Source organism: Pteronotus mesoamericanus, unplaced genomic scaffold (assembly GCF_021234165.1).
Source record: "Pteronotus mesoamericanus isolate MK-2021 breed Mesoamerican mustached bat unplaced genomic scaffold, CSHL_Meso_final contig_25, whole genome shotgun sequence".
In the NCBI taxonomy this organism is placed as follows: Eukaryota; Metazoa; Chordata; class Mammalia; order Chiroptera; family Mormoopidae; genus Pteronotus; species Pteronotus mesoamericanus.
The window spans coordinates 11,051,408-11,070,181 of record NW_026555105.1 but is presented as its reverse complement, the minus strand read 5'-3'; the positions used below and the strand labels follow the sequence as shown (position 1 = coordinate 11,070,181).

Here is an 18,774-nt window from a genome sequence, read left to right as displayed (position 1 = left end):
GTTATGCATGGGCAAGGTTGTTGCCTTACAATGAATGACCTGCAGGGCCCTGCTAAGGCATGTTGACTAGGACTCTGAGCAATGAGGAAAATGGTCTATATCGGTGCCATCCAATACGGTGGCTCTCGGGCATTTGACACGTGGCTACGGCAACTGAGGAATGGAGCTTTTAATTTATTTCATTTCATTCAATTTCGACTTCAACTGCCCCATGTGGCTAGAGGCTCCCATACTGGCATAGTGATCAGTCCCCAAATCCACGCTCCCCGCCCACTCTCTCTGGCCTCTTGTACTGTTGTCCTTCTCTCTCAGTTCACGTCCGCCACACCAGTCTCCTTGCTGTTCCTGGAGTAGCCAGGCATGTCGCCACCTTGGAGCTGTGGCCTTGCTCTGCCCTGTACTGGGCTGCTCTTCCGCCAGACATCCCCTTGGCCAACACAACTACTTCATGTCACCCTTAAGAAGGCCTACCCTGACCACTTATTTAAAGAAGCAACTTGCTCAGTGATTTATTATGTCGGCTGTGCTGTCTCCCCAACTAGAATGTAAATTCCATGCAGGCCAGGATCTCCAGGTTTTCTTCCCCAAGCGCCCAAAACACTACTTGGCATGTAGTATGTGCTCAATAAATATTTGACAAATGGGTTCGAAGGTTTAAATGAATCCGATGGAAGGTGCCTCCTACTGTGAGATGGTTGGGACCTAATAACCAGCCACTCAGCCATGCTTCCTGAGCCTTGCCCTTGCGCGGGGTGCTGTGCCTGGTGCTGGTACCTGGCAGCGAACATGGCAGACAGGGTCCCTGTCCTCATGTGGTGCACAACCAAACAGGAAAACAATGAGAAGGGAGAGTGTGCCAGGGACGCATAAAACAGGGAACCCAGACTAGATGGGAGCTGAGAGCTTCCCTGAAGAAGAAGCATTTGAGCTGCGTGAGGCCTGATGAATGAGGTGAGGGAAGAGCGTGTCAGGCAAACAGAACAGCATGTGCAAAGGACCACAGGCAGAAGAGAGAACGGCCACCTGCAGGAGCCGTGGCTGACGGTGAGTGACGGGGGAGCGGTGTGAAGCGGGCTGATGGATGAGCTGGAGAAGGGCAGGGTTTTGTGGGCCAAAGGAACCTGAAACTTTTCTCAAGACAGACACCCCTGACGCCCATGCCACGTCTCCGCACTCTACCCCTCATTTCCCCCACAGCTGTGGAGGACGGTTCCGCTGGTGCCGCCACTGTCCCAGACAGTTTTCCGCTTTCTGCCCAGAGCCTGTTCTGATGCTGTGGGAGGTCCCTGCCCCCTCACCCTGAGCGCAAGCACAGCTCTAAGTACAGGGGCATTTGTGCCCCGGGGAAATCTTCAGTGAATGGGGGACTGGAGCCAGGGGTTAACGCTTTGCTCACCCCCTCCCCATGCTTGGCGCGCAACCTGGGGGGTGTTCTGTACCGAGGTCCCAGCCTGTGGCCTGCAGTGATGACTCAGTAACAGCCATTTGTATTGGCTCTTCCTTCTTCCCTGTCTCCCTCTACCCACTCACTGCCTTCCCCTCCTCCTTCCTGGCGCCACCTCCCAAATCAGCTTACCTGCACCCCAATCCTTGTCTCAGGTTCTGCTTTCAAGGGAATCCAAACTAAAGACCCTTTGAAAGTTTTGCTCACCGGAGGGGCATGGTCAGGCTTATATTTTGAAAAGCTCACTCCTGCGGATGTAGCACACAGGGCAGGGAGAGGAGTGGAGAGCTGGGGCCAGACAGTGGTGCAGCGAGAGGGGCTGGTGGCCAGCGCTGAGCTGGTGGCAGTAGAGACAGAAAAGAGGCTGGAAACAAATAAGGGGCACTTGCTTCCCCCTCAGGAGCAGAGGCTCCGCAGCCAGGTGGGGTGATGCGGACACTTGGCCTGGGACCTGCCTGGCTGTGACCGCCAGCCTCAGCAAGTTCCATCCCTCAAGCCAGCCTGGCTCCAGAAACCTGCGGCAAAGGAGCTAATTTTAGAGAGCTGGGTGTTTACTTGAAGGATTTGAAGGCTGGGCTTTATTTTTAGCTCCTCTGCTAATGGCAGGGACTCACTGGTATGGACTTAGGAAGTCAAGTGGAAGTTAGACTGGGTTTTGGAAACCCAGGGGAGCAAAACAGCCTCCCTGGGGGAAGATGGAGCTTGGAGGAGGAGCCTGCTGGCCTCTCTTATCCTGAGTCTCGTGGTAAGAAGAATGACAGTAACACAGGCCAAGGCCTCTCCTTACTGAGCGCCCACTGAGTGCCAAGACCATGCAAAGTCTTCCACGCATGTCATCTCATTTAGTCGTAACGTGAGCCTGGGAGGCAAGGCTGTGACTGTCCCCATTCTATAGATGGGGGAAGTGAGGCTCCGAAAAGACCAAGGACACAGAGTCAACAAGCAACAGAGCGGGGTTTGTACTCAATTTCTCGGTCTCCCCAGCCTCTGCTCTTAACAGCTCTGCCACACAGAAGTATGGCCAAGGCAGGGTGGTGACGTGAAATGTCACAGCTCAAAGGCTTTTTCTTCCAACAGTGGCTAAGGCGGGAAGTCCAGATCAGAGAATTCGAAGCCTTGCTGTGCCAGTTATTTTGGGGCTTTAGGGGAGTCTCCTCATCTGTGAAATGGGTTCATAGAATGAATGCCACCTCCCTCGGGAGGATTAAATGAGATGATGCAATGAAGAGAATTAGGAGAACAGGGCAGTGAGCTGTGCCAGGCACTGTCCTAAGCACTTGATCTTCTCTATGCCCCACAAGGCGGGTTCTCATGTGACCCCATCTTAGAGACAAAGAGATGGAGGCACAGAAAGTTTAGGGGAAGTCACTTGCCCCTGCAGCCAGCAAGTGTCCAGGACTAGAACCCAGGGAGCCTGACCCTGAGTCAGCCCTCAAGCCCGTACCTGGCAGCAGCCACTACCATTCTCGGGATGGTGGTTAGTCGAACACCTCTGTCTGGGCCATTCCTCCATCGACTCCTGAGCCCCTGCCCCTGCTTGAGGCCAAGCCCTGGCTTCATATGGTTGGACCTTTCACTGAGATACGAGGGAACCCTTGCACTGGGGCAAAGGGGCCTTTTTCTTCAAAGTTGCAGGCTCTTGGCCTGTTTTCTAACTCTTTTATTTAGGTTAAAAAAAAATCAAGCAGGAAAGATTATGGAGCTGGACTGTAAGTAAGCACACTCCAGAGAGCTGGGGGCAGGGGAGAGAAAAACATTCCTTTCCGCCTCCCCTTTCCTAGTTCGTTTATCAAATGAGACCCAGAAGCCAACCAAGGTTTCACGGGAGCCCTCTGGCTACGCTCCTCTCTGCTCTGAGGCTGAGTCACTGTTCTTTTCTAGGCCTCAGTTTCTCCATCTGTGAAATGAGGACATTGGGCTGCATCCTCCTGACGGTGCCTTTCAGCTCTGATGGCGTTTTCCAGGGACTGATGGTGGCTCGTGGATCTTTCCTCTGGTTCTCCACTCCCCAAGCTTGGAAGGCCTGGCTCCCCCAAACACACTGTATTTGAACACAGCCCAGCTGCGAGGGACCCAGGCAAGCTCTGCTCTTTCCCCAGACCACTCAGCTCAGAGGCCAGCCGTGGAGTCGCAGCTGCCTCGTGTATGTCATGAGAGTCTGGCTCTGACAACTCAGGACATTCCGTTCACCCCGGTCTCCAGTCTCTGGGAGCAAAGGGATTCAGTCCATCTGGCAAGTCTCAAAGGAGGGATGTGATGCAGGGCAGGAGTCTGGGGTGGGGGGTCTGCCTAATGTTTCAAGGACGTCCCCAGCGAGTTTAATCCCCATCAGTGGAACCCCATGTCCAGAAATCTCAGGAAGAAGGCCAGCAACAGAGAGCGCAAGGGCGAAGTTTTGCCTCTATGGGCATGGGCATGGGCAGTGAACGATGGTCATGGGGCTCATGAACACCTGAATGCCCCCAGACAGCTTGGCAGAGATGGAAAAGGCTGACAGTAATACATGGTGCTGGCGAGGGTGTGAGGGAAACAGCCCTCTTGTGCGCTATGGTGGGGGGTAGAGTATAAACTAGGTGCTACCCTCTGGAGGTTAACTGGGGCTCTGATAACAATTACAATGCAAGCTCTTTTTGACTCAGCAATTCCACTTCTAGAAATTTCACCCATAAATGTAGATCTATGCAAGCAGGGACAGGCGAGGCAGACAAATAAATTGCACCTCTTGCAATGATTATTCTTAAATATCTACTGAGCCATGGTTGGGGTTGGCGTGGCTCAGTTGATCGGAGTGTTGTCCTGTAAACCGAAAGGTTGCAGGTTAGATTCCCAATCAGAGCATATGCCTGGGTTGCTGGTCAGGTCCCCAGTTGGGGGCATATGAGAGGCGACCAATCAATGTATCTCTCATACATCGATGTTTCTCTCTCTCTCTCTCCCTCCCTTCCCCTCGCTCTAAAATCAATAAGCTTGTCCTCAGGTAAGAATTAAAAAAAAAAACAACAACTACTGAACATATACTGGGGGTGGGGACTGTTTGTGCTAATCCACTCAAGGGTGCTGTGGACCTTGTCAGGAGAGAGACTGTTGAATTTACATTTTGAATGTGTCAGGAGTCAGCCCCTTGCAAAGACCTGGGTTAATTGGCATGATATTTCCAGTGCGTTCCAATGCTGCTTGAAGGTGTCTAAGTAGGTAAGTTGCCTGGCTGAGCCATCCTTTCAACGAGCTCCACAAGCAAGAATATGAGCAAGATGTTCACTGCAGCCTCATTTATAACCATGAAAACATGAAATGGTTTCAATCTCCAAGGGGATCTGGTTAAATAAATCACAGTATATCCAAGCTATGGAATATTACGCAGCTCTTTAAGAGAATAAGGCAGCCCTGGCTGGTGTGGCTCAAAGGATTGAGTGCTGGCTTGTGAACTGAAAGGTCGCTGGTTTGATTCCCAGTCAGAGCACATGCCTGGGATGCTGGCCAGGCCCCCAGTTGGGAGCATATGAGAGGCAACCAATCAATGTATCTCTCGAACATCGATGTTTTTCTCCCTCCCTCTCTCCCTCCCTCCTCTCCTTCTAAAAATAAATAAATCATTTAAAAAAAAAAACAATAAGGCAGATGTATGTGCATAAGATGAAAATATCTCAAAACATAGGAAGTAAAAATAAAACAAGCTGAAGACCATTAGGTAGGTAGTACCAGTTACGGGGGCGGGGGGCAGGGGAAGCAGAATAGGTACATGAAGAATGCTGTAAATAAACTGTTAACAACATAACTTCAGAGGTTCCACTCAGGTGGAAATAGAAGCAAGGCTTTATTACTTTCTATCTTTTTTTATTCTGAATGTCCTTAAAAGTTTAACAAGTATGTGGTTCTGAATAATGTTTTAAAAAAAAGAAAGAAAGAAAAAGAAAACAAAGAGAAAGAGAGAAGCTCACTGAATCTGAGTGGCAGAATAGTGTCGTGGCGACGAGTGTAAACTCTGGCGCCAGAATCCCAGCTCGAGCATTTACTAGCTGTGTGATCTGGGCCATGTTTTTAAAAAATAAAAAACTCTATGTGCAGCCATGAGAATGAGGTGTCTTCGGCCATGCACTTTGAACAGTGCCCGCCGCATAGTAAATTTGGAGCTCCGTAACCTGGCATTCAAAGCTCGTCCTAACCTGGCCCTAAGCTGCCTTCCCAGTCTCATCTCTAATCTCTTTCTCCACCCACCCCTGCACGCCCAATGACTCACTGTCCCAAAATACGCCACACACGTTCCCACTTCCATACCTCTACCTGGAACGACCTTTCCCTCTTCTCTGGCTGCCACATTCTCAGCCACTGTCACCCACCACCTGCAGGGCTGTGCCAGACCAACCCTGGGACAGTTACTCTGTTCATGCCCCCCTCCAACCCACCACTGATGGTGCCCCATCCCTGTCTGTCTTTGTCGCCAAGCCGGGAGTCCCCGAGCACGCGGACCGCCCTGATGCATGGGTGCCCAGTGCCCCGACACGGGTCCTGGCACAGAGAAAGTGCAATTCGAAGTTGGTAAAATAAGGTGGCCAAAGGCCAGATCATGGTTGAGAGCACTCTAGAGCCAGGTCTCCTGGCTCTGGGGTCTCAACTCCCAGCTCTGCCATTACTGGGCTAAAGTACTGCCATTATTGTTTGAGAGCCATGCCTCAGTTTCCACATCTCTAATATGGGGATAATAGTACCTTCCTCAGGGGGGTTTGCAGGATTAAGTTAGTTAATATACATACGTAAAGACCTAAGAACCCTGCCTGGAACCCAGAAATAAGAAAGATGTCTAGGTTTAAATACAACTAAATAAACAGGCTCAAACATGGGCAGTTGCCAAGACCCTGCTTCAGACCTAGTCCAGGGCCAGGCGCTCTTCGCCCTGGGTGGGCTCATATCCCGGTGGTCTGGAAATGAGAGCTGGCAGCGCCGGACACGGCTTGAAGCAGCACCACATCCATCCTTCTTGTTAGGCAAGGACAAACCTCAGTCAGGTGCCAAAAGTTCTGTCATACCTGCCAACCTCTTGCCAGTGTTTCTTTTTAGCAAAAGGAAAGCAGACTTCCGGCTCAACACCTTCGGCATTAATAGTCTGACCTCAGACTTGAACAACATTGTTCTGTTTTCTGAATTCCCTGAGATAAAACTCTCCCACTTTGACCAGTGATTCAAAAGTCTCTCTTTTCTTTTCTTTTTCCTTTTTTAATTTTGATTTTAGAGAGAAGGGAAGGAAAGGAGAAATAAGGAGAGAAAAATTGATATGAGACAGAAACACTGTTTGGCTACCTCCCGCACGTGCCCAACCGGGGACTGAACCCGCAACCCAGGCATGTGCCCTGCCTGGAATCAAACCAGCGACCTTCCACTTTGCAGGACGACACCCAACCAACTGAGCCACACCTGCCAGGGCAAAAGTCCTCCTTTTCCATAAATGTACATCTTTTTAAGTTGTTTTAAAATAGAGATTAAAACGGTAAGTAAAAAAATGTGGTAAGTAGAAGTGGTACATGGATGAAGCAAAATTTGGGATTGTGCAGAAGATGCAAGTTTGGAAAACAGTTGCAGGGAGATGAGAGAAGACAGGGCCTTCTTGCAGGGCGAGTTCATTCTCAAGGGACACGCTCTGATCAGTGAAGAATGATACAGGATTCTTAAGAACAGCTTCTACCTCCTTGCACACCTTCAAAGCACAGTCCCTTTGCATGGGCTATTTCTTCTGCTCTCCATACTTCGAAGGAAGAATTAATATAATTCCCGCTGGAGGAGTAGAGAGGAAAGTGAGGCCCAGAGAGGTGAGGTAACTGGCCTAAGGTCACACAGCTTATAAGAAGTTGAACCCAGGTTCAAACCTAGGTCTGTTCAATTCCACAGTCTAAGCTCTTAGTTGTTGTACCACACGGGCTCCTGTTCACCTGAGAATCCACTTCCCAGTAACCCACAAAACCAGTTCTAACCCCACACTAACCTTAGGAATTTCGCGGGCTGGTCTGGGGAGGACAGGGAGGTGCGGAGGTGGAGGAGCAGAAGACAGACCAGTTCAAGGAGCCCTGTCTTCAGGGACACACTGATGCCACTTGAGTACAAAACCTGAGATGTTCCGACCCTCACTCCCTGGGGCAGCCGAGACCTCCTGCAGGCCAACCCCAGCCTCTGCTGCAGGGACACAAGAACAAGGATACCAGACAATGACAATAGTGGCTCACATTTATTGAGCGCTTCCTGCTCTGCGCTGAGGGCTGCATACACAGTCTCTGATTTAACTCTCACGAAAACACTTCAAGGGAGATGTCACTATTCCCCTTTCAGGGATGAGAGAACTGAAGTCTGAAGAGCAGACAAGCTATGGCAAGCAAGAGGCAGAGCCAGAGCCCCGCTTTAACTGCTCACTGGGCTCCTTCCAGATGGGAGCCATCCATCCGGGCGTTGGCATGACAACCAGAAAAGTTTAGACACCTTCCCAAATATCCCAGCTTTCCTCCACAGCCCAGTATCCATGACCTTAAAAGGTATTACAAAAAGGGATCTTCGCCACAAAATCAGAAGACAGAACTCTTAGTTCCCTGTCGACCACTTAGTGGCTATGGGAACCTCTTTGTCTCTTTCCAGGCCTTGGTTTCCCCATCTGGTCAGTGAAGGGACTGGACTGTTTCCTAAGGGCCTGAATGGGTCTGGAGCAATGACACTGTCCAATAAAAATATAATGTGAGTCACACATGAGTGTGTGACCCATTCAATTTTTTAGTAGCCACATTCAAAAGGTAAAAAAAAAAAAAAAAAAAAAAAAAAAGGATTTGATCTAACCCAATATATTTAAAATATAATCATTTCAACATGTAATCAATATAAAAAGTTATCAATGGGTTACTTTACATTCTTTTCTTACTAAGTGTTTGGAATTCATTGTCTGTTTCGCATTTAAAGCACATTTCAATTCAAATTGGTCACATTTCAAGAGCTCAACTGCCACATAGGGCTAGCGGTTACCATACCGGACAGGGCAGGCCTAGAATCTTTTTCAAGCCATAGCCAATTTTAGGGGGAAGAGAGGTGCCAGGTTTCTCCCTTCCCTCTGGGAAAGCTGTCCTGACCCTGGATTCAGAGCTGACAAGTCCCAGCCAGACCTGGGGCAAGGAGCCTGAGGTCACAACAGAGAGAGACCCCGGGCCTGCCTGGGCCCAGGCGGCTGGCAGCTGCAGGGTAAGCTTCCTGTTCCTGTGGCCCGGTTCCTCACCAAAGCCCCCAGGAGGGAGACAACCTTGCTTTTCTGCTCAAACCAAAGATTCCCTTAATTGGAAAGTCAGTCTGAGCTTAAAACGCACCAGCAGCTGCCCTGCGGGTGCACAGGACACGCTCCTCACACAAGAGGAACCCACGTGTCCCCTGCCCCTCCAGGCAGCACCGTATGGAGGGGGCTGAACACCACCTCCTCTCCCTGGAGGCCTGGTTCCCAGCTTGGGCCTGTCAGCCTTCTCAGAAGGAGCTCAACACCTTCACATTCAAGGGCAGGCGGGCAGGGGAAACAAAGGGGCAGAGAGGGGCCAGATCGTGCCCCCCACAGGTGAGAGCTTGGGGAAACCCCTCCTTGTCCCCAAGCTTCCATTTCCTCACCTTTAAAATCAAACACGTTAGATGATGACAGTGACTGCTTTTACGGCCAGCCGCTCTGTGCCAGGCATTTCACAGGCATTAGCTCATCCACGCCTCAAAGAGCACTAGGAGGAGAGAGACTCCAGGGCTCAGAGTGGTGAAGCCACTTGGGCAAGGTCACACAGCTCTTCAGCAGAAGGGCCAGAATTGCAGCGTATGGTCGTTCGAATCAAGAGCCTATGCTCTTAGCTGGCCTGAGCCCTGCTGTGTCCTGGGGTAGCCCAGGACAGTCCTTGCTTACGCCTGTCATAACTATACACACCTAGTGTAATAATTTTAGATGCCCCATGTGGAGGAAGGGACAAATATTCCTTACAGAAGAATTCCAAATGATATATACTGATACTCCTCCCTATAGAGCTAACTCCAGAACCTTCTCCTTGAGTATGGGTTGAATGTAATGTATTCCAAATAACAGAGTATGGAAAGCAGGGAATGGTAACTTACAACTGAGAAACCTGGCAGACACCACCTTAACCAAGTGACCAAAGTTAACATCTTCTGTGATAAGTCACGTCGCGGTCATGTGCTCCTGTTATGATGCGACAAGAAGGGCGCTTTACTCTGTGGTCTTCTTCCCCAAAACCTAAAGCCTCAGTCTAATTATGAGAAGCGCATCAAACAATCCAAAATGAAGGACAGATACCTCAAAACACCTGACCAGTATTCCTCAAAGCTATCAAGCTCATGAAAAACAAGAGACTGAAAAACTGTCACGGATCAGGGGCCACTAGGAAGACTTGACAACTAAATGCAATATGGGCTCCTGGAACAGCAAAAGGACGATGGTGGAAACACTAGTGAAAAGTCAAACAAAGTCTGAAGTTCAGTTAATGGTAACATACAAATTGGCTTTGACAAATCTATTACGGTCATATAAGAAGTTAACATTAGGGGAAAATGGACAGAAGGTATGTGGGAACTTTCTGTACAATCTTTGCAACTTTTTTGTAAATCTAAAATCATTCCCAAATGTAAGTTTTATTTTTAAAAAGTGTCCCCTTTAACTCATAGCAGTGTCCAGCTTTGGAAAACAAATTATATGATCACCTGTTCATACAGCTGGCCCTGCCCCTAACCAAGAAGTGTTAAGAAAATGACCCATACCTTCTTTCCGTCTTAGTGATACTACGTGCTCACACATTCACAGCAATTTAACATTTACAAAGTTTAGAGATACCAAGATGTGCTGGTTAGAGCTTTGAAATCAGACAGCTTGGGGTTGAAGTCCTGGTTCCCCCACTTGCTTGCCAGGTGGTCCTGGGCCTATTACATTCTTTTTCTGGGTCTGTTTCCACATCTGTCCAATGAATTCATCGAATGACAACCATGACAAATAAAGCTTATTGAGCCTTCACTAGGTGTCTAGCACTGTAGCGGATACTGTCATGTGCCACCCAGTTTCCCATTCAGGACTTATTTCTGCACCCTCCCCCCCGCCCCAGCTGTTCAGAGTGCTGCCGGCTGTCAGCCCTGTCCAGGGATCGCTCTTAGCTGAAGAGAACCATCCAGCCCCGGGTCACACCCCTTTCCGGAGGGCAGCCTGCATCCAGCCAAGCGGATATAAAGATCCAGCTCCCTTCACCCCAGTTTGGGACAACTCTGAAGATCCTCTCCACTGCAGCACGCCCCTGTGGTTGGCAAAGGCCTTTGTGGAGACCAGCCCAACTCCCTCCGCCCAATCCTGCCGCCTCCCCCTCCCCACCGGTGTTAATCCTTAGAGCGCTCCCCAGAAACTCCCCGCACGCTAATCTCCATCTCCCAGCCAGCTTCCCAGGGAGCTCATCCCACAACCGGACTGTGAACCAACCACTGGGCCTGCACCCATCTTTTTCAACCCTCAGGCGCACCCCATTTTAATAGATGACACCACTGAGGCTGAAGAAGAAAAACGATTTGGCCAAGGAGACACAACTATGAAGCGGTGGTGCCACGGAGGGGGAAACTGAGGCTCAGACAGGCAAACTGATTTGCCAGGTCTCTGAGCTAAAAGATGGTAGAGCCAAGATGACAACCTAGGTCTGCTCAACTCTGAAGACCACGGTGCCACAGCCTCCAGCCCAAGTCATTTAGAGCCACCAGCAGGGTTGCTACAGGTGACAGACAGGTGGGCACCTTTACCACTGTCCTGACACACCCCCAGCTGTCCCTGCAGCTCACTCCACGTCGGCAAACAGGAAATAATAACAGTACCTACCTCGTCAAGATCTTTTAAAGACAGAATGAGTTTATGTACATAAAGGCCTCAGAATGACGACTGGCACATAAGGACTCCTCTGTAAGTGGTAGGTTAAAAAAGTCACATAAGCAGCATCAAGCTGCTGTGAGATATTCTAAGATGCCCGTGTGGCTGGGTGACAGTTGGCCTGCGACAGGGGGCCGGGCCCTGTCGGATCTCTAAGTGGTCCAGGCTTGGCCTGAGCTCTGAAGGGGAAGCAGGAAATAAGGACCGGAAAGTAGAGGAAAGTAGAGCTGTTCAGGCAGAGGGAGAGCAGGGACCCAAGCCCTCCGGCAGGAGAGCTAAAGACGATTGATAAAAGGCTGGCGTGACTAGCCCAGAGGAAAAATCCAGGTCCGGGCCAAGAATGGTAGAAAATGAGGGGGTTGGGTGGCTGGATGTGTGGGTGATTGGATGGTTGGGTAGGTCAAGGGATGGAAATGTGGATGGATGCGGCTGGACAAAGAAATAATTGAGTGGACAGGTCATGGGTCAGATGGATGTTAGGCGGAGTCGGATAAAGGGGCTGAGTGAATGGAGGAGCTGTTCAGGCGTGTAGTAGGGAAGAGAGGTGAACAGAGGGGTTGGATGAATAGATGGATGACTGTGTGGCTGGATGGGTTGCTGGGTGATCGAATGGGTGGCTGGGTGGATGGATAGGTGACTGGACGGTTGAATGGATAAACAGAAAGTGGAGAGGGTGGGTGGGTAGGGTGAATCGTTTGGTGAAGAGTTGGTTGCTCAAGTGGATATCAGAAAGTTCGGGTGAAGGGAAGGATTAAGTGCGTGGAGGGGCTGGTAAATGGGTGGATGGATTAACGGATGGAGAACAGGTGACACCACATCCTGATACGCCTCCAATTAACTCTCTAAAGGTCATGGAGGAAGCCCTGGAGGTAAAAGACGCAGAAAGAGGCTTCGAGACAGGGCAACTTCGGCGGCCGGGTCCCAGGACCCCTTTCCTCAGTGGGGCCTATCCCATCTGTGCCCAGCCCAGGGTCCTACCTGGAGGCGGCGATCTCGGCCTTCTGGCGCGCTATGGCGGCGGCGCGCTGGGCGCCCTCCATACTGTGCTCCACCTTCTGTCGGACCTTGTTGCTCTTGAGTGGCAGCACGCGGCGCTTGGTACCTTTGACCAGCACGTTGTGGCGGTACTTGCCCTCCTCGCGGCGGCCGTCGGGCAGTGTGGTGCAGCCGTAGCCGTGGCGCAGGTTGTCCAGCCACTCGCCCTCGTACCGGAGGCCGCTGGAGCGCTCGCTGACGCCGAAGCCCGAGCGCTTGTCGTTCTTCCACTCGCCCATGTAGGTCTCCGTGGTGGTGGCATCGATGTCAGCTTCGAAGGGCGCGGCCTCGTCGGCGCCCTCCGCGCCCTCGCCCAGGCTGGCGGTGGAAGCGGCGTCGCTGGCGCCCGAGCTGAGGTCGCTCTTGAGGAAGCTGACGCGGCTGCGCTGGCTGCCCAGGGACGTGCGGGACTCGGCCCGCCGCAGCTTGCCCAGCAGCGCGCCCCGCTGGAACAGGCCGCCGCCCTTGGACGCCCGCGCGGCCACCTCGGCGTTGGCCAGCAGGCTGAGCGCGAAGCCGCCGCGCGGGATGGCAGGCGAGGGCAGCGGCGGGCCGTCCGAGGCTGGCGAGGTGGGCGAGTCTGGGGCCAGCGTGCCGTTGCTGTGCTCGCTCCGCAGGGACGAGAGCGACGTGCGCAGCGGTGAGCGCACCACCACGGCCATCCCGTAGGGCACACTCTGGCGTACACCGTAGCCGTGGCGCATGCCGTTGGTGAACTGGCCTTGGTAAGTCCCTGCGGGCGAGGAGAGGGTGTGTCAGTGGGCAGTACGATGGGGCCCATGCGTGTGCACAGCGACTTGGGTGTGCCAGGGCTGGACTGGGCAAGGCCACCCGAGGGGCCAGGAGTTTGAAGGTATGAAAACAGGCGAGGCTCTGAGGGTGTGAGGTTATGTGAGTGTGCAAGAACATGGTTAGATGAGCCACAAGGAGTTTGTGCAGTGGTGTGAATATTTCCATTGGTTGGAACATGGCGAGGTCACAAGTGTGCAAGACAGTGAGGTCATGTGAGTCAGAGCGTCAATGTATAAAGTTGTGTAAGCAGGTGAGGCCCTGGGAGTGTGTGAGGTTAAACAAGTGCACTAGGGTACAAACGTCCAACTCAGAAGGGGTTTGCATGATGGTGTGAATAGTTCTGTCAGTGAGAACATGCTGAGGTCTTTAGTGTGCAAAATAGGACAAGGCTGAGGTTGTTGGTCAATTTTAATTGTAAAGTTATATGAGCAGTGAGGCTCTGTGAGTGTGAATTTAAATGTGTGCACAAATTTGAAATCACACAAGAGAGAATGAAGGTGCAAACTTTAGTAGGCAGTATATCGAGTTTGTACAGTAATGAGAATATTTGCATGGGGGGGGAGTGCTAAGTAGTGGGAGCATGAAAAATCATGGCTATGCCAGGTGGTGTGTGCACAGAAGATGACCAAGATTATGTGTGCATGTCATAATGACATAACATAAGCTTATGAGAACATTAGAGGTCTTGCAGCTGCAAGGAAAGGCAAAGTTAAGTGAGGGTGCAAGACCGTTAGAGGGTCCAAGTGCAAAGTTGTGTAGCAGGCAAGCTTGTCAGTGTGTTAGGTTAAACGCGTGCGCATTGTCATCCTTGTGTGCAAAGTGATATGAATGTCCAAGCTCATGACTGAGTAAGACAGTGAGTTTGCACAGTTGTGTGCATGTTGGAAAGCATGGGACTGTGTTGGAGAGCATGGGAGAGTGTGTATTTATGCAAGGCCACGTGTATAGGAAGATTTTTATGGGCATGCATGTCAGTGTCTTTTGACTATATGAGATCATGAGTGTGCAGTGCAGTGTGTCTACAGGGGGGTGAGTAGCCAAGGTCGCATAGGGATGGCATGATGGGTGTGTGAGAGGTTCGGAATGGTCAAGCCATCTGAGTACAAAGCCCAATGTGAGGAGACATTCTAAGGATAAGTGAGTGTGTGAGGTTGTGGGCATTAGTGAACGGAGACCACGTAAGACCCTGTGTACGCAGGATAGTGGCGTGTACAAGGAGGCCCTGTGTGTCCATGGGTGAGCTCATGAGCTCCTGGGCACAGGAGGGGGCACAGAGCAGTAGTTAGGGCCACAGACACCAGAAGCCAGACTGCTGGGTCCAAATCCTGCCTCTGCCATTACCAGCAGTGTAACCTTTGGCAAGTGACAACCTCCCTGTGCCTCAGCTTCCTCATCTGTCACAGACAGTAACTGCCTCTGACCTCATGGGGATGTCTGAGGTTTAAATGAGCTAAGATCTCTGAAAAACTCCGAAAGAAAAAGATACGTGTGTAATAATGTGATTCTACAAAGTCGTGCTAGTCTGTGAGGTCACCTGAATTGTATGAACAAGTTGACACAAAGCTGACAAAATATCTTCATACTCCTTCCCCATCCCAATGTGCTGTGCTCCCCGGGGCTCTGTCCAAAACCTTCTCCCCATCCTCCCTGGGTGATTGAATTATTTGGTTTATGTAACTGTCACCTATATCCAGCTGGCTCCGCCCGCCCCAGACACATACACAAATATGTCCTCAAGCCCTTCCCCTCCCCTCTATGTAGCTCCACCTGTCGGCTTGGAGGTGGGTGCCCCCCCAGGGGTTACACAGCCATTGCCAACCCATCATCTCCCCTCACCCCACAGACCACTTCCACCTTCTCGGTCTTTCTCTCCCCAGCGGCACCACTGAAGGCCAGCTCTCTGCCTTCATCCTCAGGCCTCCAGGATATAGAACAGTACCTGACCCAGTGTTCACTGAATTGAGTGTGGAGAGGGATTCAGAGCCTTTGTTTTAAACACATGCCAGTTACCCAGAAAATCCCAAGTGGCCTTCTCCTCAGTGAATCCCTCTGCCCTGGATGGAACGGAGCCAGCCAGGTAGGGGACTCGTAAGGTCAGCCAGCCAGGTATGCTCCCACTGGGGCCTTTGCACGGGCTGTTGCCTCGGCCTGGGTCCGTTTTCCTCCAGATAACCGTCAAGTCTTTGCTCAGTGGGCCCTGTCCTGACCACCCTGTTTAAAACTGCAACCTGCCAGCACTGCCCCCTAAACACCCAGGCACCCCCAGTTTATTTTTACTTGTTTTCTATAGCATTTATCACCTTCTGTATTTATTGCTTTTCTCTTCCTGCTGGAATGGAAGCTCCGAGAGGGCAGGGACCTCTCCTGTTTTGTTCCCCGATGTCTCCCCAGCACTTTGTGCCTGGCACAGGCTGGTGCTCCACAGATATTTGCTGATTGATTGGCTGAACCCGTCCAGAAATTCCGCCTCCTTCTGTGACCCTGAGCAACTCTCTTCCCTTTTTCAGGTCTCCATGGCCCTCTTGGTCAATGACATGCTGGACCTGAAGCTCACTGAGATTTGAGATTGTAGGACTTCTAGAAATGGGGGCCCTGTGACCCTGGAGGGAAAGGACAGTGCATCCACTTGACTCCACACTTCCTGGTCCCTTCCGGGCTGTTCCAGCCCAGGCCCCCATTCCTACCTCGCCCCGGCCTTTCGCCACGAACAGCCCCATCGAGGACCACGCACAGTGTCAAGCACTCACGTAAACCTTTCAGTGGTCCTGTGAGGCGGGTCCCATGATGATGCCCATTTGCAGGAGAGGAGGTTGGTGGTCTGTGAGCTAAGAGAGCAGGATTCAAACCCAAGTCTTTCTGACACCTGGAGCTCATGCTGTGAGCCCATGGTGCTCAATCCTGACCGCCACTTTAGAAGCTCTGAAAATGAAGTACAGATTCCCTAGGCCTCACCACCAGAAATTCTGCTTTAATTTGTTGGAGGAGCGGGGAGCCTCTGGTGCTCTCTATACAGCAGGCAGGAGCAGCTGTGGGCAAGAGCTCAAAACTCACATCCATGTCTAGCTGTGTGCCTTCCACTTGTCTCAGCAGAAAGAAAAGAAAATGGACCAACTGCAATCTTGATGCTAGGTGCTGGCGCGTCAGTGGCAGACGAATAGACAAGGTCCCTGCCTTCAGAGGCTGGGATTCTAGTGCCAGGGATAAACTAGATTTAGTCAACCATCACAACAAAAATAGAGCAGAGAAGCAGTTTTGCGAAATTAAATCAACCCTCCTACCGTTAGCTCAGATTTGGTGTGAGATGGGCTGACATGGCCCCCTTAAGCCGAGGAGAAACTGAAATGGCCACAGAGAGCCACTCTTGGCCACCAGCTGGGGAGGAAACAGCCGGCTATAGTGGGAAACTTACAAGCAAGTGGCAAGAGGCACAGACACCCAGGGGAGGCTGGGAGCAACGGGGCTCTGGGAAAGGGGAAAGGCTAAGCGCTGGGGTCATCCCCAGCCGGACTCTCTCTAAGACAGGACAGTGCTCTCTGGGGACAGGAGGAACGCATTTGTAGAGGGAGAGAAGGAGAACCTGCTCAGTGTCCTGGCCAATAGAGGCCCTCTGTGGAAGGAAGCGCTTCCTGGCCCCCTTTGGGCGGGCCCCTGCACTTGGCCTTGTAAACATCACAGGGCTCCCCACTGCCCTCAGGGCGAGAAACAAGACTCTGAGCAGCCTCCAAGGCCTGGCATGGGCTGCTGCTGCCCACCTCTCCTGGCTCACCCCCAACAGCTCTCTAGTTGTACTTGCTTCTGACCTTAGGGCCTTTGCACATGCTTCCCTTCCTCTTCTTCGCATGCACTGCCCCTCCCTCCTCCATGGATCAACCCTCCCGGTATTGCAAGCCTTGGCTTACATGTGACTTCACACAGGAAGAGTTCTTGAAGTCTCCCTGAATACTGCCACATGGTGTCATGTCACTTTGTACCTCTTAGCACTTTTCCCAATTGCAGTTAGATAATTAGGATGATCATTTGTTCACTGAAGCCTTTCCTACCAGACTTTGACCTCCAAGAGGGAGGGGCCACATGTAGCTATTCCTGCTGTGACCCCAGCATCGAACACAGTTCCAGGCCCCAGGAAGCCCTCGGTCAACAACTGGTGACTCTGTGTCTCCTCCTGATTGACACCCTACATTCTCCCAGGGGCAGGAACCACATCTTCTCTTTTTCTAGTGACTCGGTCCATGGTAAGCCCTCCACAGTGACTGGCAGTGACTTTCAAGCATGTTCAGGTCCTGAGACTCGGCAGCTCAAACTCCAGGAGTTATTGGGGTCCCTGTAAAAGGCTAGTAGTGGGGGCCATAAATATGGTAAATGCAATCCAGTCCCTCATATCAGGCTCCTAAATGTAATAAAACCTGAACATCACCTTCTCCCTGCAGCGTGCCCTTCTAGTTTAATATAGAATAATCTGAGTTTTAACCTTAACTCTGACACTGAATTGTTCTAAAATAGGGATAAGTTATTGAAGCCCGCGGAGCCTCGTTTTGTCCTTCTAAATTGGAGGTAATGAGACCTACTTCATGTGTTGTTCATTTGTTCCTCTGAATTCAATTATTATTTGCTGCAGATCCTGCAATCTTGATGCTAGGTGCTGGGGCTGCAGTGATAAACAAATAGACAAGGTCCCTGCCTTCAGAGGCTGGGAGTCTAGTGCCAGGGATAAACTAGATTTAGTCAACCATCACAAAAAGAAATGTTAGGCAACCACAGCAGTGGTCCAGAGAGATAATGGGCCAGACCTTAGGTGGCATGGAGTGAGGAAGGTTGGTCGATCAAAGATTGAATGATAGGCGAGGCAGCTAGCACACCGTAGGTGCTCAGGAAAGGCTAGCTTTTTGGCAGGGCAGAGTCTTTACCCAGAAATGCTGGCCCAGAAAGGATTAACTGGAAAGATGAAAAGGAGCCAGGGAGGACAGAGAGAACCCGGAGGGAGAGGATGGGACCAGCTCCAGTGTTCTGCCTCGGTCTGCTTGTTTGTAAGAAAGCAGCCTCATGCCCGGAAAGGCCTTGCTTTCGCTGGTTTGGGCACACCCCTGCCTCAGGGAGGCCTCGGAGTCTTCATCCTTGGGAGGAACAAAATTTGGGAGTTTGTTCATCAGTGAGACCTGCCTCCATGCCTTGTAAACATACACGACAGTCGCTTCTGGAAGCCACATCTATACTGCAAGATCCACCCTCCAGGCCATAGATGATGACTTAATGTGGATACTGGAGTTTTTTAAAAGCACCTCAAGTGATTCTAATATGCCACCTGGCGTAGAGCTGAGACACCTCTCCACTGACCTCCGGTTAAGCAGCACGCTCCGTTCCTTCTGTGAAACCTGCTAACCGATGCCCTTAGCCATGAATGTGCGCAGCCGGCAGGCCATTCTCTAACAGTCCCCGCACTCTGTACCCACACGTGGAGTTGTATGTTTATTGAGACTGTTTCCAAGCCTGTTCACTCAGCTGTGCTCCTTATGAAAATGACGTGATTTCTAACAGTTGTTATCTAAACCAATGGGCTATGAGTGTTTTAGTTTTTTTTAAAAGGTGGGGGTGTTATTTCTCTGGA

General features: G+C 51.2%; 1 protein-coding gene across 1 annotated transcript in view; it reads right to left on the bottom strand.

The window, feature by feature from the left end:
- JPH2 (junctophilin 2) overlaps positions 1-18,774 on the bottom strand; it is a 57,399-nt gene that overhangs the window by 23,709 nt on the left and 14,916 nt on the right. The window contains exon 2 of the mRNA XM_054573721.1: positions 12,324-13,113. Coding sequence (XP_054429696.1) covers positions 12,324-13,113 — 790 coding nt within the window. The remainder of the gene's footprint in view (positions 1-12,323; positions 13,114-18,774) is intronic.